Source organism: Dermacentor variabilis, chromosome 5 (genome assembly GCF_050947875.1).
Source record: "Dermacentor variabilis isolate Ectoservices chromosome 5, ASM5094787v1, whole genome shotgun sequence".
NCBI lineage: Eukaryota > Metazoa > Arthropoda > Arachnida > Ixodida > Ixodidae > Dermacentor > Dermacentor variabilis.
The window spans coordinates 151,306,128-151,330,972 of record NC_134572.1 but is presented as its reverse complement, the minus strand read 5'-3'; the positions used below and the strand labels follow the sequence as shown (position 1 = coordinate 151,330,972).

The 24,845-nt window shown below is 43.8% G+C and overlaps 1 protein-coding gene across 1 annotated transcript in view; it reads right to left on the bottom strand.

Moving 5' to 3' along the window:
* Cdc16 (cell division cycle protein 16) overlaps nt 1–24,845 on the bottom strand; it is a 56,803-nt gene that overhangs the window by 10,719 nt on the left and 21,239 nt on the right. The window contains exons 11-14 of the mRNA XM_075693640.1: nt 14,707–14,777; nt 12,317–12,442; nt 9,754–9,906; nt 5,711–5,836 (exon numbers count right to left, since the gene is read on the bottom strand). Of these exons, the coding sequence (XP_075549755.1) occupies nt 5,711–5,836; nt 9,754–9,906; nt 12,317–12,442; nt 14,707–14,777 (476 nt within the window). The remainder of the gene's footprint in view (nt 1–5,710; nt 5,837–9,753; nt 9,907–12,316; nt 12,443–14,706; nt 14,778–24,845) is intronic.

Here is a 24,845-nt window from a genome sequence, read left to right as displayed (position 1 = left end):
TAGACCCTATTCATACTATCAATCAGGTGATAGAAAAATGTGCGGAATATAACCAACCTTTATATATAGCTTTCATTGATTACGAGAAAGCGTTTGATTCAGTCGAAACCTCCGCAGTCATGGAGGCATTGCGGAATCAGGGTGTAGACGAGCCGTATGTAAAAATACTGAAAAATATTTATAGTGGCTCCACAGCCACCGTAGTCCTCCATAAAGAAAGCAACAAAATCCCAATAAAAAAAGACGTCAGGCAGGGAGATACGATCTCACCAATGCAATTCACAGCGTGTTTACAGGAGGTATTCAGAGACCTGGATTGGGAAGAATTGGGGATAAGAGTTAATGGAGAATACCTTAGTAACTTGCGATTCGCTGATGATATTGCCTTGCTTAGTAACTCAGGGGACCAACTGCAATGCATGCTCACTGACCTGGAGAGGCAAAGCAGGAGGGTGGGTCTAAAAATGAATCTGCAGAAGACGTAATGTTTAACAGTCTCGGAAGAGAACAGCAGTTTACGATAGGTAGTGAGGCACTGGAAGTGGTAAGGGAATACATCTACTTAGGTCAGGTAGTGACTGTGGATCCGGATCATGAGACTGAAATAATCAGAAGAATAAGAATGGGCTGGGGTGCGTTTGGCACGCATTCTCAGATCATGAACAGCACGTTACCATTATCCCTCAAGAGAAAGGCTTATAACAGCTGAGTATTACCAGTACTCACGTACGGGGCAGAAACTTGGAGGCTTACGAAAAGGGTTCTATTTAAATAGAGGACGATGCAACGAGCTATGGAAAGAAGAATGATAGGTGTAACGTTAAGGGATAAGAAAAGAGCAGATTGGGTGAGGGAACAAACGCGAGTTAATGATATCTTAGTTGAAATCAAGAAAAAGAAATGGGCATGGGCAGGACACGTAATGAGGAGGGAAGATAACCGATGGTCATTAAGAGTTACAGAATGGATTCCAAGGGAAGGGAAGCTTAGCAGAGGGCGGCAGAAAGTTAGGTGGGTGGATGAGATTAAGAAGTTTGCAGGGACAACATGGCCACAATTAGTACATGACCGGGGTAGTTGGACAAGTATGGGAGAGGCCTTTGCCCTGCAGTGGGCGTATCCAGGCTGCTGCTGATGATGATGACCACGCCGAACACACATTCTGCCAGCTTGCTGTGGAACAAGTGTCGTTTAACATGCAAAGCAGAATCCACGCCTAAAAATTGGGCGTCTCAACCCTCTTTAATGTGCACCTACAAATGTAGGTACACAAGTATTTTTCATTTTACCCCCATTTAAGTGCACCCTCTGCAGCTGGGATCGAAGCCATGCCCTTGAGCTCAGCAGCGCAACACCATAGCCACTAGGCTACCTCGGCGGCTCAAGCAGTGCTGATTTTTCTTCTTTGTGATACATATTTCGAGGCTTTTGTAAGGCAAGAATATTGCACAAGTGAACAAGAACCAGGGACTTGTACACACTCAGTTTAGCTTTCGCAACCAGTGTTCAGTAAAAAGTCTTTATATTCATATATTCTTTATTATTCTTTGCATAACACTACAGTCTACGCTCGTTACAACGAACTTTCAAATATAACAGACCACATTTCAGCTTTAGTCTGTTCTACTTCTTTTATTAATGCAACGAAGTTCACTTTTAACGAACCGTGCTACAACGGACTATCGGCTACAGCAGACGAAATTAGCGGCAACTTTTTTTCAAAATTGGGCTATAAAACATACTTTTGCCGTGTCGACACAGGCTGGCCGCTGATTTGCGAGGGCCAGCCAACGATCATGGCTCAATATCGCGTGCGTGTGAGAGGAAGGCAGGTAAAAAATGCGCCGTCTTCACTCACGTGCGAGGCACTGGGGTGGTGGGAGGGGGAGAGATGAGAGCAAAAAGGTCTTGAAAGTGATCTGCGATGTGAACAAAGTGTGCCCAGTGCCGGCAGCTTCGTATGTGCTGTGCTTTCGATGTTTAGTTCGTGTTGACGCGAGAGACAACACGAAGGTCAGCTGCTGCTACGGCGCTTAACTTGCTTAATTTGCTATCGCAATCAATGCTTCACCTTTCAGGCGAAGCTGCGACTTTTTTGTTTGTTTTTTACTTTGGACATTTCTCACTCACTCTTTGCAATAAAGTTGTTAGACATCGTGACGAAAGTTTTGGAGCTGAGGCGTTTCGGATATTACGGACTTCGGATAAAACAGATGTTTTTTGTCGGATTATCAAGGTTCATTGTAATGAGAGTCGACTGTATATAGGTACATCTTAAAACACTTGTAATTGTATCCGTGTTGCAAGTGCAAATAATTTGTGTAAGGTGTTTTAGTAAAGCAAGTCAGACGGTACATGCCTGTCTGTTTCCTCTCGCTGTCAGTAGGTCGTCAAGCAGTGAAATAACTTCGTTCAATATTCTATGCAATAGCATTAGGAGTGTCCGAGTCAAAAGGGAAAAGTGTGTGTGTGTGTGTGTGTGAAGTCTGGGAAGTTGGTCACATGTTAGAGGTAGAGAGGGGATGGGAGAGCTTTGAAGAGCATGTATATATGTATATATGTGTCTATGTATATATAATCATCAGCAATATGCTTTGTTATAATGCAGTTTTCTTACATAGAAATTCGGCCTTTTATGCAAATAAGTAAAGTTGCCAATGGATTTTTCTAATACAGAAGGGGCAGCAAAATTTTCTGAATTATCAGGCAATCAAAGAAAGCAAGTTTGAATGAGGAAAAAATTCATTTTGTTGAATTCGAATAGGCAACGAAAGATATAGTTTCACGACTGCTGATGATATCTTCCCATTGGCAGTACAAAGCGAAGCCAGCCCTGCTTTCATGCCCGCAACGCTCCCATGGTTGATAGTATCGGCCACAGAAGGACTGATGCTATCCTGAAATGTGCCGGCAGCGGGGAGCGAATGCTTTGTATGTTTCTCACTTCAATGCGTCTTTGAAACTCGAGACTACACAACCTCCAGTACTAAACGCATGGTAAGACAGTGCACATGATGCCACGGCATCTCAGCACACCCACTCTTTACACACGTAGCAGATTACCATATTTTTCTATGTATTACCCACCATAGCATATAACTCACACCCCCAATTGCAACAGCCTGGAAAGAGAGAAAAAAAATATCTGCACCGTAATCTGCAGAAATAATCGCCTATAGCAATGCTCAAATGTTTGCAAAAACCGTCTCCATTTGCGGAAGCGTGACTCGTCCACGTCGCATGTGGCTGTATTCTTCAAAGCTTCGGCGATGCTAACAAAGCTGGATTCTCACGCAAGAACTTATTGCAGACGAATCAGTCACATGATACACATGTGACGTGAATTGAATCACTTCACAGCTAGCATTTACACGACAGCGGATGACAGCAGGGGCAACGGCGATGGAGCAAATGCGACCAAACTGAAAATCCTAACGGTGATTCGGCACAATGCCGTATTACGAAGCACTTCGCGCAGATGGACCAAGCACTGCGAGAACAGGTGATGTATGAATTTGCCGGTGCTGCATGCTTGAGTCACTAACTACTAAACGCAAAATGGTGACTCTTAAAAGGGTGGAGAATCGGCGACCATGAAGGAGGGGATAAGGGAGCTTGAATACACAGGAGTGGGGAGTAAGTGAGGCTACCTAGGAGATAATGAAACTTTGAATGGCGCAGAACCTTGCCTTGAGGTGTGGCTTCATGGTAGCGCAATGCACGCTGCCCATACACCTAAAACAGGGCGTGCAGGCTGTGTATGTGCCCAGCCTCGATGACAGCCACGTGCGGTCACAGCAGTGCTAGAAAGAGAAACGCATGCCTACCTGCCTCCCCTCCCCACCTTTGTGTGCGCTTGGCCCCGTTATCGCAAGCTTGCTCCGCACCCCATATTTCTCCTTGCTCGTGCGGGAAGACAGCGTTCATCAGACCACCATCCTTCTCGGCTCACCCTCACACACTTTCATTCGCACTCAAGGCATACAGTGTGCGGGGCACGATAGGATCTTATAGCATTTGGACTTCATTTGGAACAAGACGCTGCTCTGCTTCAGTGGCCACTCATATTCCCATGGCACGTGATTTGAGAGGTGCGTTCACAAGCCACTGCTTGTAATTCAATCATTTGACTATCTGCATCTGTGGAAGCTTGCATTTATTGTTTCTATGTTCCTTCGCAGCAACAGTAAACTTTTGTTATATTGAAATCATATATAAACACACTTTATTATGCAGTCGAACCCGGCTATGTCGAACTCACAAAAAGACGCCTACCAGTTCGATATGGAGCATAATTCTATAAAAGCCTGCTAAATAATTGGATGTCATAAAAGCACATACCATGTATAAAATCACTTTATTGATGAAACTAGTTTAGTTTTGCATGAAATAGTCCTGCACGTTCTTCTGCTTGGGCAATTTCGCTGTCTGCAACGCACGCACTTCTCCACTTTGTCTAAGGAGTCGGAGCAGCTGAGGCCACAACCTTCCGCATTCGCACAGAAGCACCGGACTAGTGCGAGCGCAGCAATCACTTCGGAAGATGTGGGCAAAGGACCGTAGTAGCTTTCCTCATTGCGCCCACTTTCACTTGTCCCGATACGATGTCAGCAATCTAGTCTTTGTTTTCAGGCTCTCCCGTGGTCGGGACACCATCATTTGCACTCACAAACTCATCCACCATTGATTTGTCAACAGCTTCTGGAAATTCTGACAGCTCGCTCCAAACTTCAGCAACACTGGCAACGGTTTCGTTGCATTCATCAGAATTTACAGTCATCACCGAGCACGCGGAAGCCGGCACGGCTGAAGCAACTTCGGATTAGCCACTCATACACGGCCGTCCTTATGCTTTGGGCGCCACGGGCACCGGGTCACGAGTTAGGACACTTTAGCCCTAATCTCCCCCTTATTCTTCAAGATCGTGCCGAGAGTGCTCCTTGGAATCTTGTGCTCTGCGGGGACATCCGACTTCTCACCGCGTTCGACACAATTTATGATTGCGAGCTTCACGACGAAAGGCAAATTCTGCCGCTTCATCACGGCAACACTGCGGGAGAAGGCCTACAAGGCGCACACAAAAACAGCGAGACAAGTCGCACTTTCGCCATCTCGCACGACGAGGGCACAAGAGCATCTGATTGGCTGTCTGAGCAAGAGCTGTGGGTGGGCCAGGATAATTATTTGCAGGGGGGGGGGGGTGCCGACGGCTCGTCCGAGGCAGCGCGGTCGGGCGCGGTCACGGTAGGGAGAGCGGTTGGATGGAGCCACGCAGCCGGGTTTTCTCCGCCACCGCGAGGGAAAGCCAACTTCTGGGGGCACTTTCCACCGCTTGACGTTTAATATATCGGGTGTCGCTGCTATTTTTGTTCGATGTAAGCGTAATTTTTGCGATATATACTCATTGTAACTATATCGTGTCCAGAAATTGTTCAATATATAGAATAATTCGATGTAAACGGGTTCGATATAGTCGGGTTTGACTGTATGCTGCACATGAAATAGTTGATGTTCACATATCTGACGTTCCCGTAGCGTTCCCACGTGGAGTTCGTATTTCGCAAACTTGACAGAACTCACTGGAGAGAATATAGGCGCTGCAGCAGCATGCTTCTCCTGATTGTGACGAATGTGATGAAACTAAATTTACAATGGAAAAATTATTTGGCACCCGAAGAGGATACGGATAGAAAAACAGTTGACAGCATACCTCAACTTTCGGCAGGTGTGACCAAGGTTGTTCAAAAGGGGCTCCCATTTCTCAGGAAGGACACCATGATCATTCGCTTGAAGCAAACTCAGTGCATTCTCAAAATGTCGCCTGGCAGTCGGGTACCTGCACAAAATGAACACCAACAGGCTGCTTGTAAGAACAGGTGAAGACTGCCATAAGGCGATGTTCCCAGCAATTGACTGATCAATTTATTGGGCTTAGTGTCTCAAAGTGACGTAGACTGTGTCCATAATTTGAGGTTTCCAGTAAATGATTGATTGATTGATTGATTTGTTGACTGACTAGGTTTAACATCTCAGATGAACAGAGAACAGATGAACTGATTTATTTAAGCGATTGTATGCCATGTCTCAGAGAAACTCAGAGCATGTCCATAATATGATGTTTCCAGTAAATGACTGATTAGCTCAGACCACCCATAAGTAACAACGTAACCGCTAATAGTGCAGGACCAGATATATTGAGGTCACTTCTGACTTACGCTTATCTTCCCATAGAATTCAATGTATATGCCTGCCGCTTCTAGTGAAGCTGCACGAGACGAAATGCTGGTTGCAGTGTGGTTGCCAGAAAATTCCACGGGCAAGCAAGGCAGAGAGCACGCCTCTCAATGGGGCGCACCTGCCAAGGGGAGAGCAACGAGGGCGAAGGAGGAGCAGACACGGAGCAAGCTAACGAACAAGGAACATAAGCAAAAAAAATGTTTAAATGTGGCGGCAGTGTGCTGGCCCCGCGAGCATGTAGGGGTTGTCTAGGCAATGGAGAAGCCTTTTGCTCCGGCATCTGGTCAGTGGCACGTGGCCCGTACCGAACATGTGCGCATTGTCACTGTTTGGCTCTTCAGTCTGTGTGCAGAAAATAAATAGTGTTGCCGACTGATATTTTAGGACATGGAAGGGGTCACATAAAATTATGTAGAAACTCCACTGGATTTGTCTAAGTATACGTAAGCATTGTGCCACATGTCATGTCTACGTATACGATGCGACATATGTTGTTTGCCACAATTGACGAAGCAGTAGACGGTTCATTAAATGTATGCTTTGTTGACCTTGCAATCTGTTTGGCTCAAGATCTGACCAGTATAAATGCTTATCAACCCTTAGCAGTCATTGTTAACTTTATTGCACTCATTCCAACCCTTATCAGTCATTATAAACATTATTTGACTCGTCTCAACCCTTATCAACCCTATCGGAATTGCTTTGACTCTTATCAACCTTATCAGTTTACATCCGACCCTTATCAGTCCTTATCAACCTTATCAGAATTGCTCCAACCATTATAAGCCCTTGTGGTTCTTTAGCACTGTATCCATCTACGTCAAAGCATTATTAACTGGAATCAGGCCCATATAACCCCTCATGATTTCTTATCCACTCAGTGACTGCTTATTTGTATGTGCTGTGTGACAACACAGACAATGTGGTACAACGTGTTCCTAACATTCAGGTAAATTCTCCATCTGCAAATGCAGCTGTTTAGCCCAGTGGGTAAGACACTTGGCTTCTGAGCATGGGGTTGTAGGTTCGAAACTCACTACCGCTGTTTTTCTTTTAATCTTTCCTCTCAAATTTATTCTGCTTTTCTTTACCGAGTGCATTGTGTTGTGTGTTACGGACAGACTGACAGACTTATAGACAGATTTCCTGAGTGAGTTGCCCAAGAATGCTTACGTATTAAAATATCTGTGTTATCGGGCAGGCCAGCAAAACCAACATCGACGTTAAAATCAATTCATTGAGTTTTTAGAACTTGACACCGCGAAAATGGTTAGTCGAGGCCACAAGTGTGTTTCGCAATCACCTGTCACAATGCATGTTGCTGCAAAGTGCAGATATCGTGCGTGCAACCTTGGGAGGTATATTCAGACAATCACCTTCGGCAGACTGTAGGTGATATTGCCACAAGTGACCATCCGATAAAACATTCCCCCGACTCCACGACGCTCTCAGTTTAAATTACGTTCCACAAATTTATTGGTCGGAAACACAGCCCACATGCCAGCTTTCCCTGTTATTACCAGTATGCGCACATAAAAAACTTTTGCTGTATGTATTTGCGGTAGTTGCCAACTGATCGCCCATGAACCCCACTTAACGTGAGCTGCTGTAAGTTCAGCCTGCGCAAGCGTTATCGTGCCAGACCTCTGTGTATCTGTCTAGAGGACTAATGTATAGTATCAAGGGCAACCTTCCCATGACAGCATGCGGCCCAACAACCTGCTGGCCAGGCCTAACCAGCGCCATCTTGTTAGGAGTCGACGGCCAAAGTTGCAGCTTGGTGCAGAGTCAATTAAATGCTTCACAGTGGCTGGAGGGAAAATGAGCAGGGTACTACTCTCAGCTTTACTAGCTGTGCATGTGGATGGCTCGTGCAAACTTCAACCATTCGTAATCTGCAAATTACCACTCTGCTTCAAGAACAAGAAAAGCTATTTGGTCCAATATGCGTTCCACAAGAGGGTGTAGGAAACACTTGATCTTTTCACCAAGTGCCACCAGGCATGGTGTGCCAAACTGGAGGTGTCTGCACTGTCGAGTTTGTCTTCTTGTAGACAAGGGACTTCTGCAAATGGCATTTTATCATTTCGTGAGCGGCCAAAATGAATTCAGTCCGAACATCCACTTGGACGGAGATCTTTACACTGCAGTCTGAAGTTAATGATATCACCGCACACCACACCTCACCAAAGCAGCAGCTAGAGGGGGAAGGGCTGAGAACGAAGGGACCCCGAGTCACTGAAACACTGAGCAGCACACAAGAAGAGACGCATGGATTTCTTGCGGCATTCAAGAAGCAAGGAAGACTTGTTCCAAGAGAAAGTCTGTTCCGAAACCCAAAACAACAGTCTGCCTGGCTTGTTGGCCGCACATGACGATTGACCATAACAATATATTGTTGGTATTGTAGCGGACATGCTGCTGGGCATGTTCACGCGCAATTTACAGAACAAGTGTGCTGCAAACAGCAACGGCACGTATCTATACAGGCTGATTTGATTCCACAGTGTGCCCATTTCTACGTTATCTGGAGTAATCGACATGCACGAGGCACAGAGTGGTCTCCGATCTCGATGATGCGGGCTTTTAGGTTTAGCATTATATCAAAAAACATTCTGCAGTGAAAGCAGCTTAAATTTATGTGCAAAAAGCAAGTAAGCATGTGTACGTTCGACGATACTATTTGCCCTGAAGAAGCAAATCGGCAAATTCCCGCTTCTTATGATCTCGGGAAACTGTTTGAGATCTGCAGAGATCTCGGATAAGCTTCAGACAGGCATACATTATATTTCAAATTACTGATGTATCATACTATTTCGGAATCCCCTTCGAGTTCGATATATTCAGCATCAAGTACAGTACTTACCAGATTTACTCAGTTCCGTCAGCCACTCTTTAGCAGAAAAATTTATTAAGAAATGACATGCATGTTAGATTTGAGTACAAAACCAAATTAACAGTAGTGACAAGCTAATATCACTTGCATAAAAATTTCGGTAATGCAATCCAACCCACACATCACTGTAGCTGTAGAACTGTAGAAGCTAAAGTAGCTTTCTGCACACTCCTTAAATTCGTTAGGCTACAGTAATTTTAGAAACTGTGGCTAGTCTTCAAGGTCAGCAAAGTGTTTAACAAGTTCGGTATCTCAAATGCTATAGAAGGAACAAAAGAGAAGATTCTCAGGGCTGCTGATAACGATAAAAAGACCTTCACTAGCGACAATGAGTGTTGCTCATTGTACTGTAGCTTGGACGTGACTAACTTTCTTTTTGAAGGTCAGAGAAATATCACCGTTACTCTCCCTTGTTACGAAAAACTGGTGAGTTGTATTTATAATTTCTTGAAGTGTGAAAATCAAACTTCTACAACTGAAGACACTGCAGTTCTCATCTTTGGCTGTGAAAACTGAGCACATTAGAACCGAGTAAATATGGTTTTCACATGCCATTGTTCTGGGAGTTATGCAGCAGAATTTGAAGAGTATTCTGAATATAAGAGGAATGCAAGACATACTCTTGATTCTGAAAGGCCACCACACCCATTTCATGGAGCACAAATGGGTCGTTGGGTGCGATAGCAAGTGCCTGGCTAAAAAAGCGCTCCGCAAGCTTTGTGTTGTTGGTGAGGCCGTACTCGAGCCCAATGTACAGGAATGGGAGGTGACACCTGGTGGTGGAGAAGTGAACAAGAAAATTACACACCATGCACTATTAATGACGTAACAATTTCTCAATTTCTATTGAAAATATGTTGCAAAAAGCAGCGACTACAAGCCTACTATAAAGACCATTTATGAGTGGGCTATACCTTATGAATAAAGTAAGAACTCCCTATAACAATGTTAAAGGGGAGCCATATTTACCGCATTCAAATGTAAGGTGGTCACAAGAAGAAAGAACTTAGGCTATATAAAGTAGCCGACAAATTATTCAAACTCAGCGGGAATTGCCTGAAATACCCCTGAATAAGTGGAATAATTGTTACGGGTTATATGGAAATTTTGCCTTGATGTTCGACTTCATCAATGCACAACTTTCGCTCTTAATGTGGCTTTGTAGTGTGGCCGTGCTGCCTTGAAACCACATTTTGAGGTGATATTTGCGCAGACGTGAAGTCACATATCAAGGTGAAATTTGCATAAAACCTACAATCCACCTTCAATGTTAAATTTTTCAAATTCTCGGTGCTGGTTACATATACAAAAATATGGTACTGCTTTTCCCAATACTTATTAGTTGCTACAATTTTAAGTCAGTTCGCCGCAGTACAGCCATGTTATGCGGCAAAGCATACAGAACATATTGCGGTGAAGCATATAAAAAGTAAAAAGGGGGCACTGTCATGGGGCCACTGCTGGTGCTTATGGCTACCCGACACTATCAGCTCAAGAACCCACACTGCATAGTGCCTCTACATGCAGCTAATCCAGCTAAGTGCCTAAAAACATGATTTCCAAACTACAAATTTGGTCATGTAGCAAGCTTGGCAATGTATTTAGACCCTCTCTAAAATAGTTGAGTACCACAAGGAAGCTTCAATGAAAAACTGGGCTAAAAACCTGGCTTTAGAAGGAGCAAAGAAAATTTCAACACCAACAAGAAACCTAGATATGTGTCCAACAATGAAAACTCTTGAAGAGGTTCCTTCCGTGTCAGCACTGTGGAAAGATTTTGATAAGCACACCAAGCAGCAGCAATTTTGATTTGCTTGTGGCAGCAATTTTCACTGCCACAAGGACAGGTTGAAAGATATGTGAATGATAAAATTTTAAGGCCAAAGAGAAGAACCATGTGATTGGGGGTGCAAGCATGGTGCCCTTTCTTGGCTCGACTTGCTATGAGATACCTGCCGATGCCGGACACTAACGTGTCTAGTGCGGTGCTCTTTTCAGTATCTAGACGAATAATTGCAGGCAGGAGGGTGTCACTGCTTCGCGGACAGGTCTGGCAACTACCCTCCCTACTTGACAACCTTAAATAACTGCAGTTTCGACACTGTCAAGCAAAAGTGTTGCAGTAGAGAATTTCGTTTACCTATAAGCATAATTTTCCTGTACATTATGTATTTGCTGTGCAATAAACTCGCATATTTTTTTTTCGTACCTTTCGTCATATTTGAAAAATATTTTTGTAATATTCAATTCGATTTGATTTGCACTTGGTTTTCATTTTTCGAAATCACTTTGAAAGTGAGTATTTGATATTCGCACACCCCTAGTGTTCACATGAAACTGCCAAGGGCTGGCTGAAAAAGTGTCGTTCTCGGTGGCCTTTGGTGTATCTATTGTACTTCAGCGCTGCCGACTGAAGCTATCAGGATGATCATTCGGATCAGACACATGTGTGTCCGGCAGTTGTGTTCTAATTATCCAGCGAGGGCCAATTTCACGATCGCAACTACAAAGGTCTCAGCCAATGAAAATGTATGGGCATTGACTGAGACCTTTCAAAGGGGAATGAATTAAACTGAATTACCCAAGCTGAATTAACAGAAAGGTTTCCAGGTTATTTTAGGCAAGTCTTTTTAATGTGTACCTAAACCTAAGCACACAAGCAATTTTGCCGTTTGGTCCCACTGGAATGATGCCATTGCCACAGCATTCAAACTGGACTGTCCATGGGTGCAGAAAGCCATGGCCCCTCAGGTAACCTCAACAAGTTCCAACCTAGTAGGTCACACACGCACACATACATGCATGCACGCACACACACATGAACACACACACACACACACACACACAAAGGTAAGGAATGAGCCTTCAGAAACTGCATAGCTATGCATGATAAAAAATTTAAGCTACAGAAAGTATTTTAACTTGTTTAAAGTGGATTGCTTAGCAACAAGGTTTGCATGCAAGTGCTTTGATGTGTACAGTCTGATCTAAAAGAAACAGTTTAAGTAAAAAGTCCTCATTCCAATATTTTAGACACACAGCACGGTGTGGTTCTCATAGAAATTCTCATAGAAAATCAAAGGTAAGGACAGAGAGGGGGCCTGGATGGAGATTTTGAAGCTCGGCATGCAAAAGCTGTCTGCAGAGCACAATGATGCTAAGCAGTATGACGGCAACTCTTACCCTTTTATCAGCTGAAGTGCCTTGAAGTAAGCTGCCATGGCCTGGTCGTGCTCGCTTTCCATGGCAAAGGAGTGACCATACATAAGCCAGGCAGGCCCAAACACTTGGTCCAGCACAGTGGCCTTGCTGTTTGAAAAGCGTACGAGAATGCATAGCAAAACATGTGCAAACGCATGAAAGGTGGGAAAGAAAAATTCCTTAGGCAAAGAATAGCTGCTACGCCTATGCAAAGAAAAGTAAAAGACTCACTCCCCCATTGCACTGTCACCGTAAAGAGACAATAAAGAGAAATATTACGTTATGCGTTATTTATTAAATTACACTGCTGCAGTAGGTAATGCCCACAAAGCAAACACACCCCACCTTCCCCTTCCACCCTTTGAGACGGCTCCCTCATTGTAAAGGGGATTAAACTCGAAAGCCATGTTCTTGTGTATCAGTGGTCCAGGAAAACCATCACAGCCGCCATGCTTTGAACATTAACTTTAACAAAAGGTGAAGGAGGCTTGGTATGCTATAAATAAAGAATGCAAAAGTGGCAGCTTTTGCACCTGCCCGAAAATTTTCACACCAGCTTGCAGTGAAGTAGTGTATTTTGACAGCAGGCACGCCAGACTGTTTATTGGTACGAGAGCAATAGAGATAATATTGCTAGGAAAGACACAGAAGTCGACCTGAGCTAGTGCGCTCTAGTCTGCCACTCGGCACTAGGGAAGAGGGGAAGGGAACTACTAGGATGGATGATGACGGGGAGAGTGAGTGCTTATGTACATTAGGCAGGGGCCCTACTAGAGCCACTCGTCTGGTTCCGAGTCGTGTAGAAATTTTGACAGGGCTTTAGTTGTCCGCAATGAAGTTGCAGTGTCAGGCCATGGGCAAGAATAGCATCTTCCGACAATGGTTGCCTGCCAACGCTGGCTATGAAATTTATCCCACGTCTTTCATAAAGAACAGCATTGCATAGTAAAAAAAAAGTACTAACCCCAGCATGTTTAGAAAGCCCTTAGCACATCAAAACAATCCAAATGTAAAAGAAAGAGAAAATACCTACTCTGAAATCTATGGCGCCACAACTGGTGTACCAGAGAAGAGGGTTGGGCACAAACTTCAAGGAACAAAAGTAGCTTGGCCTTCACTTCCTTCCTTAGTGATCAACCTTCTCCCACTGACGGAATGAAATTAAGCTTTGAAAGACCACTGTGCCAGCGTAGAGTGTTTTATTATTACTTTTTAGGTGCCTCTTTAACTGGCTGCTACATTAAGACTGCATTAACGTCAGATTTCTCATGGCCAGCTATGTACAGCCAATCACAAGTTTATGGACCACGCGAACATGTGAAGACAATCTTTGTTAGCATCCCCTTCGAAGTGGCCAGTTTCACAGTGCATGTGGCTTAAGAAGTGTACTGCATGCTTTTAATAGGTGAAAACCCAAATGCACCACCATTCCCTGCAACAGGCAGTTTGAAGTGAGCATCATGTTTTGCTCTCACAGCATTGTATTCCAGTGTCACAGAGCAGCTTGATTTTGTTTTGGTTTCCCACCCCTATCTTAAGACGACAACGTGTCTAGGGTCACTCAGGCCCTACGAGCTTGACACACATCAGTGTCTAATGCTGCAAGAATTCCTGCCAAGTGGGCCCATCAAAACTTCCCGCCAAAATGCTCTGCCCGTAGAAGCTGCTGAACAAGGCAGAATTCGAGGAGTGCAAACGCAAGTTCACCGTAGCCGCAAAAACAACAATGCGTCTCTCAGGCCGCTTGGGTCCCACCAGATCGGTGCGCGTCGGCGTCTCATGCTGCAACGATTTGTGCAACACTTCACATTACGTTGATGTCAGTTACAGTTGAGATTGCCGAATTTTTCGTTACTTTGGATCATACATTTTTTGCACATTTTTCTCCAAAACATAGGAACTAGGCTCTACTTATCCGCTACCTGAGCAAGAGCTGCCATATTTTGTAGACTTTCTGTACAGCTCAGAACTACAGTTGGAGTCTTTGTACAAAATTACTTTATGCTGTTTTCCTGTAATTATTTTAGCTTACGCAAATAAACGCAAACCAGTCCCAACTTGCATTAATTATAATTTTTTTTGCTCCACAGTTAAAACTGTACTGAACTGTTTTTGTTGAACTAGAACGAAAAACTTTCAGTTCGACACTCTGTTCATCCCCTTCCCCCACAGCAAGGACTATGCGCTCCACGTGGCACTACCAATGGCCGTCACCTCAATGTCATTACAAGTTTACTAGTACTAAGTAGTTGAGGGTATAATGAAGCATTTAAGTTATACCTATAACTCTACTTTGGATTCATGCAGCACTGCAGGAGCTCTTTTACTGAAACCTCTATTATTCGACGGACAAAGGCAAAGTGCGTACTCACCTAAGGTAACGCCTTGCGGAACCTGCCTTGCCTATCAGATAATAGTAGCACCCGACAGCAAACCACGATATCTGGTGTGAAGGAGAGAATCGCACAGATTCAACACTGAAGCTCATTACAGAGACAGATGGTCGCAGCTTCATAGACACAGAACAAAAAAAGCAAGTAACAAAAATAAAACACAACAGGTTCTCTGAACACATGGCAGCACCTGCTTTAGCAGCAACTTATGCTTTGCTTAGCATCAGATAAAATACGCCTTATCAATAGAGCTTTTTATGGGTTCAAAGAACAAAACTAACATAGAAATGACATTAGAGCTTCCAAACAAAGTAGAAATACAACACACACCTAAATTTTTTAGCAAGAAGAATGCAGCTGTGGGATCACCCAATGTCATCTTGGAGCAATTTTTGGAGCAAGTAAAATAGCATTTTGGGGCAGTCTGGAGCAGACACAATTGAATTTCAGGGAACCTTGGAGCAGACTAAAACTTCATTTCGGAGTCATTTGTAACAGATAAAATTTCATTTTGAAGCACTTTGGAGATGGCCAATATGAATATTAATGGAATATGGAATATGGCAGCGCACTTCGAAACCATGGCAAAACACAGAATAAACTAACATGACCAGTCTACTGCAACTGTCTTAAGCTAAATTTGACAATTATCCTGAAACTGTCTAGTGTATGCAAATTTTGGTAATGGTGCCCGTAGATTTTTAATTAATTGCAGCAATCAAAAAACATGCATTCTGCAGTAGTGAGTCCGAAATTTCAAAAGGTAGCCGAAGACATTTTTTATAAATATGTTTTTCTTTAACATCTCGACAGTGTTCATGAAGTGCCTGGAAATGCACTTCATCAACAGACTGTACAAGGAAGCCAGACTTATGAAATACTGTGGTTTATGGAAAGCCATTTCTACATAATAGATCAGGGCCAATTCAAAGCACCTGATGCTAAACTTTCTGGTATAACGTAAAATTCTTCTAATCTGTTTTCATTCCAAATCCACCATAAGGACATTGTGATAGATCAAAATGGCCCAGGCCTCACCCATAGGGGCATAAAAACAGATTGGAATAGTTTTACGTCATACTGGCCCCGGGGACAGAGATGCCCACCCGCTGAGCCCGCTGAAGTGCGTGTCCCTAATATATAGTTCACTCACAGTGCCCTCAAGCTACCTTTATTGTGACTGCAATTACATGGACCCTTCAGGCACATTTCTGCCGTTGCCATGATGTTCCGTATAAAGTCCAAGGGCGATGACAGTGTCCCCACGTGCAATATGCTCTATGTGCGAGTGAAAGCGTGCGAAGCTGAGCCGACAATGGCGACTCAATCTCGGGCCCGCAAGAGAGAAAATCGAGAGACAAAGCACACAGTCTTTCATCGTGTGTAAGGCACTGGGGGGGGGGGGGGGGGCATTCTACTCCGGCGGCTGCAGCATATGGCACGACCGTCCGGGCCCTATCTGAGAAGGCGATCCACAATAGGACCGGGTGCACAGCGAGCTTCGCATGTGCTGTTTTCGCCGCTTAGTTTGTGTTGATGCAAGAGGCAGCACGAAGGTCAATTCACTCGCTGCTGCTGCGCTTCTTCACTCCAGCGTTTTGACCGCGAGTTTCCGCAGTCATTGAGTGAGATGTGTTCATCTTTGCTTGAGTGCGCGTAACACCATGCTTGTTCATTTAGTTAGTAAGCGAATATTTACAAGGTTACATGGCCAATAAAACTACTATCGTTACTTAGTACTGCTGTCTAATAATTTGCTATTGCAATCGATCCTTCGCCTTTCAGGCGAAACTGCAGCATTTTCTCATTGCTTTGTGCCTCAGCAAGGGAGTGCCACGCCGCTCGGCCGAATCAACTGTATTCTAGAACACTCTAAATACAGTCGCCCTGGCAAGCCCTGGTCGGTCCTAACAGCATTGACGACAGCAGTGGCTGCGTGCGGGTCGGCCACTTGCAGGAAGCGTCAAAAAGACCAGTTTTACTAGCGAGAAAATTATGGGATACTTCCGGAAGCGCCATCGCACGGTGTGTTGAATGTGAACGGCTGCACCCCTTTGCGAACAAGTCAGCTCGCTGTACGCGGCCACTGCCGGAGCCCACATGCCGAAGCCGTTTTGTCGCAGCGTATTGCAATTCCGGTGAATTTTCCGCATTTGGCCGTTTGGTGCAAGAATTTGCATTTTTATCAAAACGGCACAGCTGGTGTAGGAGTCCCACCCTTGAAAATGTAGTGTCTTTGATTTTGGGAGTAAGATGAAAACAGCCAACTTTACCTTCACAGAATGAAAGTTTATTTACACTTCATGACAATCATCATCACTTTCAGACAACACTTTATTGCTCTCTATGAAGAACAACATTTCGTTCTCTGTATGGTCCATAGCATGTCTGACATTCTGAACTTGTCACCTACTCTGCAACTATATTGCAAACAGGATGCCAGCCCACACCTAGGATAACCAATTTACTAGTTTGTCCTGCGATGCATAAAATTTTCCAGAATACTGAAAACATGTGACACGACTTGTTAAATATTTCATCACCTCCTCCCATTAAAAACTTGCAAAGCTGTTCTGTTCACGCCCCCCAACCCCCTTTCTGAATGCCGGGTCGCAACAGCTGAAATAGGATCAGCAAATTTTGGAGCAAGAAAAACTTAGTTTTTGAGCAGGAAAATCCAAATTTGGAGCAGTATACCATAGAAGAAAGCTTCCTTTCTTTAACACCAAACAAAAAGATGTGAACTTTTAGAGCAACTATTTAGGATTAACCTGAGCAATGTGACACAGCTACAGATGATTAAACTTCAACGCAATCATGCCTTAGCTTCAGTCAACAAGATACTGCAAAAGTGACCAATAAATTCTGAAGAAACCCTTGAGGTGTGGTGAATTTGTACCAACCTGCAGAGGAGGTAGATCTAGATGCTTAAAATATTTATAGGAACAAGCACAGAACAAAGCATAGAAAAATAAACTTGATATAAAAACTGCAAACAAATTTTTTATTTGTACTCCGAAGTACTCTTACACACGACTAGCCCAAACTTATGTACAAAACAGCTCTTCCACCTGAGCAGCATGTGGCTACACTAGATATATATAAGACCAGACTTAACTGTTCATGCATATGACTATAAGCTAACTATGTCATGAGAAACCAACAGACAACGACACCAAGGACAACATAGGGGAAATTACTGTAGTTATTAGTTGAATTAAAAAAATGATAAATTAATGGCAATGAAAGTAGATGAAAAAACAACTCGCTTGTGTAACATCGCATGCATAATGCGAAGACGTGGGATCGTTCCCCACCTGCGACAAATTGTTTTTTGATCCACTTTCATTGCCATTAATTTATCATTTCTTTAATTCAATTAGTAAGTAGAAGTAATTTCCCCTATGTTGTTCTTGGTGTCTTTGTTTGTTGGCTTCTCATGATATGTTTAATAAAAATCTGGCCCCTCGGTTAATCCCCTTTCTTCGTGGTCTTATAAGCTAAGTAGCAGCTTATACACGACTAGTGCAGATGTCAATGACATGACACCAATGCTTTGCCTTTTTCAACATTTTCTTTTCAAGTTCCCAAAGTTTTTTTAAGTGTGTGCTAAAGGCTTGCATTTCCTTTCGTTAAGAGCCACTTTCTACCTTGTTCATGCCTTGGCTTCAAACCTAGGCTGACAATTTTCTCAGCACTAGTGAGCAATGCCTTGATGGCCCCCACTTGATCCTCTAAAGCTCTCTTCTCCACTTCAAGAGTGGGGTGCTCTGGGGCAGGCTCTTCTATTACTTTCCGCTTGCTTGTGCTTTCTTCAGCACTCATGCCCTGTGCACACTTCGCACAAAACTGCTTCACACTCCTCAAAAGGTCAAGGCTGAGAGGCACATTAGTTGCATCACCATCATAGGGCTGAAAGAGATTCTTAACATGGCTCATTCCATTAATGCTAGCAATTCTCAGCGAGCTCCATACATTTAAATGGTGCTTACTTTTACTGAAGCCCCATTCTAGGTCAGCGCTGCCGTGGGGTAGAGAAAGAAGTGCTTTTATGAATCTAGAAACCAGGGGACAAGTCCACGGCCGTTACAACGAATTCGCATACAACACACTTTCAAATATAACAGGTTATAGTTCTGACTTCGTTTAGTCTGCCTATATAATTAATGCAACCAATTCTGCTTTTAACGGAGCTGGCTATTACAGACGATTGGCTGCACCAGACCTATTTTGCTACATATTTTGTCTGGACAGTGTAAATACAACGTACCTCGCTGCGGCGATGTGTGCATGCGGCAGTACGCTGCCCACAACTATTTCTGGCCGCTTGCGGAATTTGAAAAAATGCTCTCTTTTTCTTAAGGGACGAACACACTAGTGACAAGCTTCTCGCAATGGCATGCCGCACAACATACTGCCGCAGAGAGTTTTTACGTCGACCCCACAAGCGGACCACCGCCGTCCATAGCTGACGGCTCCCAAGCGAACACACATCATCTGTAGGGCATCCAGATCCCGTCCCAATGCCCATGCACCGTTTTGGGTAGAAATGGGACATCCACTGGACATTCATCCTACCACGGACGTCCCTAGGATATCACACATGGACATGTTTCAGATATTCTACCATGGATGTTCCAAGGATATTGCATGTGGACCTTTTGTAAATATTTTTCCTCCAAGCAACTTTGTCTTAGAGTTTCCTCATCAGGGAATTATATGTTTTTTTGCATGTTTTGCCCTCCTTCAAGTGGTCTGGCCTCAGTAGAGAAGGCACTTTGGTAGCTCGGTTCTTGGAAAAACATTTTACAGTTACAAATATACTCTCACACAGTTTTGTTTATCTATACCTTCAACTTCAGGAAGAGCACTCATTAAAAGGTGTGACACTGTTGCCAGGGGACATGTATTCATTCCTCGTAGATCACATGCATGATCTTGTCTCAATCAATTATCAACACAATACGTACGCAAAAGCTGCCACGGTCAGGTTGTAAATATAAAGCGATCAAATCAAGCTTATGCACTTGCAAAATATTTTCGTGTATAGGCATACAAATATACTAAAGTAGCCAGAGTAAGTTCGCCAGACTGATAACATAAATATCCTGGTCTCAGGACCTACTTAACAGCAAATACATGGAAAACGAAAACAGAACTAAGCATAAAAACTGAACAAGAAACTAAGTCAGCCGTGCATAACATTTGCCTGTAAGCTCTCCGAAACCGCTGTCCTATTTCTCTGAAGGCTCCTGTATGTCTTCACATCCTGATCTGCAGCTAAGAAAATCTCATCCATTACTCATGCTTCACTGTGCCTCTCTGCTCTGTCATATCGCTATCAAAGACGATAGCATAGATAGATATGTAGATACCTACACGAAGTAAGGTTCATACTTTTATTGCTTGCATATGTTGCAGTAAACATTTGCTTACTAATTAAAAGAACAAGCACGGTGTCACGCACACACAGGCAAATGTGTACAGATCTCATTTGATGACCACGAACACTTGCTGTCACAATGCTGGCGTAATGAGGAGCACAGGAAAACAGGAGCAAATGCTTTGTGCAGCCTTTCACTTCAACATGTCTCCAAAATTTGAGACCATGCAACCACAAGGCATGCAGGAACACAGCACGCATGAAACCACCAGCCATCTCAGCTCGTCCTTAGCCTTTGAGACCACTGCACTATCTCCAATATAGAATGTGCAGGCTGCTTATGTGCAGGCCACAGCCAGGCCGTATGCGAAGATGTGTGCTCACCTGTGTCCCCCCCAACGCGCACTAGTTCAGGTTACAACCCCCCCCCCCCCCCGGATGCTGTTCTTCAAAAATGGGCATGCAGGACGGTATACATCAATCCTTGACCCTTCTCGGTTTGCCCTCTCACACTTTCCCTCACACCTGCAGCATACAGCATGCCGGGATGTTCTGGCCCTTGGCCTTTGTACGGAACATCATGGCGGCGGCAAAAATTTGCCTTGAGTGTTCATACAATTGCTATCACAATACAAATAGTCGTTTAATGAAGCGTCGGTCCAGCAGCGGTAAGCAAGCCCACAATTATACCCCATCTTGCCAGCCCCATAAAGTGCAACAAAAGCTAATGGTCTTATCAGCCTATCAGCAAAGAGAACTAGAAATGTTCCAGCAGAGTTTGCTACTGGTTGCCTTCCATGTGACATTGAGTGAATGGAAGCTTGACAAAAGGTTCAATTGCACAATGGATGAGCTGTCCTCTTTTTCTTGAAACGCACTGTCAGCTGTCATTACTAAATGGCTGACCTTTTACTCACTGCTAAGAATTGGTGAAACAAGTATTTATGTCAATAGTAATGTATCGTAAACTTTCTTTTAGTTTGACTGCAGCTAATTTGATTTTTTGCTTAATTTGGTCCTGACCAAAGTCCCGGCAAGCACATGGACATTTCCATGGGCCAACACTTCTGTTATTTCAATCCTGAAATTAGCCCTTGCACGATAATTTGAAATTAACCGGACAGCATGGACCACACTTGATCCCAAACTGTCACCCCAAGGCTGCAGTGTCTCTGTTAACTGGTAGCGCTAGAGACCAGTGAATGCATTGAAGATACGTCCCCTTTCACTGAAAATGCATATGTTTAGCCCTCTTAGGGAAAATTTTTAATTGAAGATGGTAGCTAACAATGAATGACTAGCATATTTACCCCTCACTAATGTAGAAAATTTTTTTTTTTGATGCAAACTGGTTTGAAAATTGCCTGCTCAGTGTAAATGAATAGAAAACGATTTCTGGTCTGTGAAGGTTCACTCGTTTCATCTTTCTTCGATGGCCAAAATAATGTGGCTATGCATTAGGCCTCTATTGTTTTAGAAGCTCCAATGTCACTTCTATCTTAGTTTTCTACTTCAAGCACATAATAAGTGGGTGCCAAAGGATTAAAGGTCACACTCGTGTCTGGCAAATACAGTCGCCGACCGACAATTCGAACTCAATGGGGACCGCAAGAACGTCCCAATAATCGGGAGTCTGAAATACAGAATTTGGTCAAAGGTTAGTGAAATTATTACACAACTGTCCAAAAAAGACGCGCCATCTTCTCGGATTGTCACTTTCGGAGACCCATTCAATTTCGTGTTACGATAGCGCAAAAAGCATTGGCGTTAGGAGCATTCTTGACATAGTGCCAAACACGCTACTTTTCGCTTGCCTAGCACAAGACACTTCAATGCCGACCAACAATGGCACCCTTGGCAAAGTGCCAAGCATGCCATCATATCACTGCGCAAAAATGCTGCCCCCATCGATGCACCCGGTGCTAGTAACATGAAATGTTACGAAATGAAAGTATCTTTCAAAAGCGATCTAGCCGCGTTCATGGCCGCATGCGTATGGGAGACTCCGAAACCACGATGTCAGAACCATTGAGAAATACTATGTCGTGCCACCTGCCACGATCAGCAGAATGCGTATACCCCAGATAATTCAAGCATGTTTTCAGGCATTTGAGATATACGAAATTGGCTTAGACTGACTCTATTGACATGCCTTGCGCTGACTTTTTAGTGAGAACCCCCACCCCCCCCCCCAAAAAATAAAAATAAACAAATTCTCACACATACGGAAGAGAGAAAAGTGATGAGAAGGTTTGCAGTATCATGCAAACAATAAGGGAAAAAAAGTATAACGTAGCAACAGCAGTTGTAAAGTTCACATACAGATTTTCATGAAGTAAGAAAGGTTGTAGTTTGCATCCATTTATTTATTCTATATTTGCACTTAGATTCGTTCTTGCATGTTTCCGTTTGCACTCCCATAGATCATGAGCATGTATTCGCAACTGCTAAGCTGCAAATATTGCAAGTGCAGCGGCAAAAGAGCCATCAATAGCTTTCCTGTGCAACGTATACAAACGATTTCTAGCTGATCGCAGATGCATTTGCTGTAGCAAAAAGGAGGCACCGTATAAGCGCTTTCCAACCATAGAGCAAGGCCGCTTCCAAGGTCGCCTATTTTACACGTGGCTCAGGACCACATTGTTCTGGTGGCCCATCTCGCCACTCTGAGGATTTGCCCTTTGAGCAAAAATCTCTGCCAATGCACCTTCCTCACATCCGATGCCTCAGCCTTGGGCGGCGCTTCAGTGTCAGTTCCATCTCGTTCGGAAAGACTTGTGCACATACGACTGCCCCCCTGCCCCCCCTGCCCCCCCTGCCCCCCCCTGCCCCCCCGCCCCCCTGAATGCAGATACGACTGCCCTTGGCCAAAACATTCCAAGGCCCCCATTTTCAAGCAATACATTTTATGCTATTCCTTTTCCCACGTTTCACCCCACATCAATGATCAGAGGGACACTCTGCACAAGTTATCAATAGGACAAGTTGGCCATGAACAGTGTCCGATAAGAATGACATAAAATTAAGAGGGAGGTATCGCTACAGATAGACAAAAGTAGTCAATGCATTTACTGAATTCTCATTGGCGACTACTAGACCGACTAGGCTTCGCTAGTTTTGGTTTCCTACATGATCATGCAGGTAAACGTCTCAAAATGAAAATATCACTATTTCTGCTTGACTTGGCGGCCATATTAGCACATGGTCATGCAGTTGGAGCCCGAATGATCACATAACATGCTGTAAGGTGTCCGAAATTTTGGTCGTCGTTATACATTAAATCTGTGGTGCCAGGGGGCTCTCCGAATAATGTCCAAATAAGCACTCATTGACTATGCTGCCAAATGAAGCAGACGTGTGTTTGAGTGTTTTTCCTGCCTCTCTTTTAATCTGACCTGCTGGATATTTCGATCAGCTTTGCCGGTCTTGTTAGCTAAAATTAACGGAAGTTGATGGTATGTACAAAAATTATGCAGATCTCATGCAATGAGGGAATCGGTGCATGCAAAGCATTCATGAATAAGCAGACAGAGTGGTGCATTACAAGAGAGAGGCTGGACATTTCAGTAACAAACGGGTCCCACATCCACAACAGTGGACCTAGCATGGGCAAGCGTAAATTTTATTCAGCATTAAATTGTGTTGAATCACAGGACACAATGTCCTCAACATTGTAGAAACATGCCACATCGCTACAATGCAGTGACATGCCTGCTGACCCGGGAACCTCGAAATTTTTGAGATTTGCCATTTTGGAGATTTGCGGAAAAAGAAATTGCCAATAAAAAAAAAGCATTTTTGCTTTTTTTCAGGGGTCACAACAATGACAAAAGAAAAATTTTGAATGGCTGCCAGTAAAGTTACTTGTCATCTCAGCAATCGTACTGTGATGGGAGGCGGCGTGTATGCACGTGCATAATTAAGGAACACGTACCATATATCTGGTGACAGTGGCCCATTTGCACTTTTACTATGCTTCACGGCATGACACTGCTGTATTACAGCAAAGCTGATTTAAATGAACCACTCATTAGGCAACACATGTTTCAATATGAACTGAGTGAGTCCTAGACTCGCTGCGCAGGAAAGACTCGGATTTAAATAGGACTTCTGCTACCTTGTGCATAAGGCGAATGCCATGGTTGTGACTGCATGCCGAATTTTTAAGATCATTATTATGTCATGAATATTTCATTTCTTTCCCTTTCTTTTGCAGTAGATTAGGGGCTGTTTTGGGGTGATTTACGGTCGCATCTGTGCAGTCGGCAGAATTGGCCGGAATTCAGGAGTCTCCCGGACAATTCTGGAGAGTTGGCCAATATGCAATGAGAGATGTGCAGTGAATTTTGGCGACAAACGTGTTCCATAGCTTTTAGTATCTTCATCATCAACTAGAAGATTCAGGTGCTCATATTTTAGAAGTAAATTGCCACTATAGAACGGCGCCTAACGCTACAAGTGGCTTGCTTGAGGGAAATGCATAAAGGTGTTTTATTCTCCTCTTTAGGCATGCGTCTGTAAGTATGCATTCGTGGTTAGAACATTGGGGCTTCTGTGCTGGAGAATCCAGGTTGGAAACCAACCATCAAAAATGTAATTTCTCTTATTATTCAGTGACAGCTTCCACTCGCCATCGATAAGTACACATGCTCGCAGCAAGTAGAGAGCACTCAGAAACAGACACCAAAGTGGAAGGACTAGGCTAAGAAAGCTTCACTTTAATAATGCGCCAGTT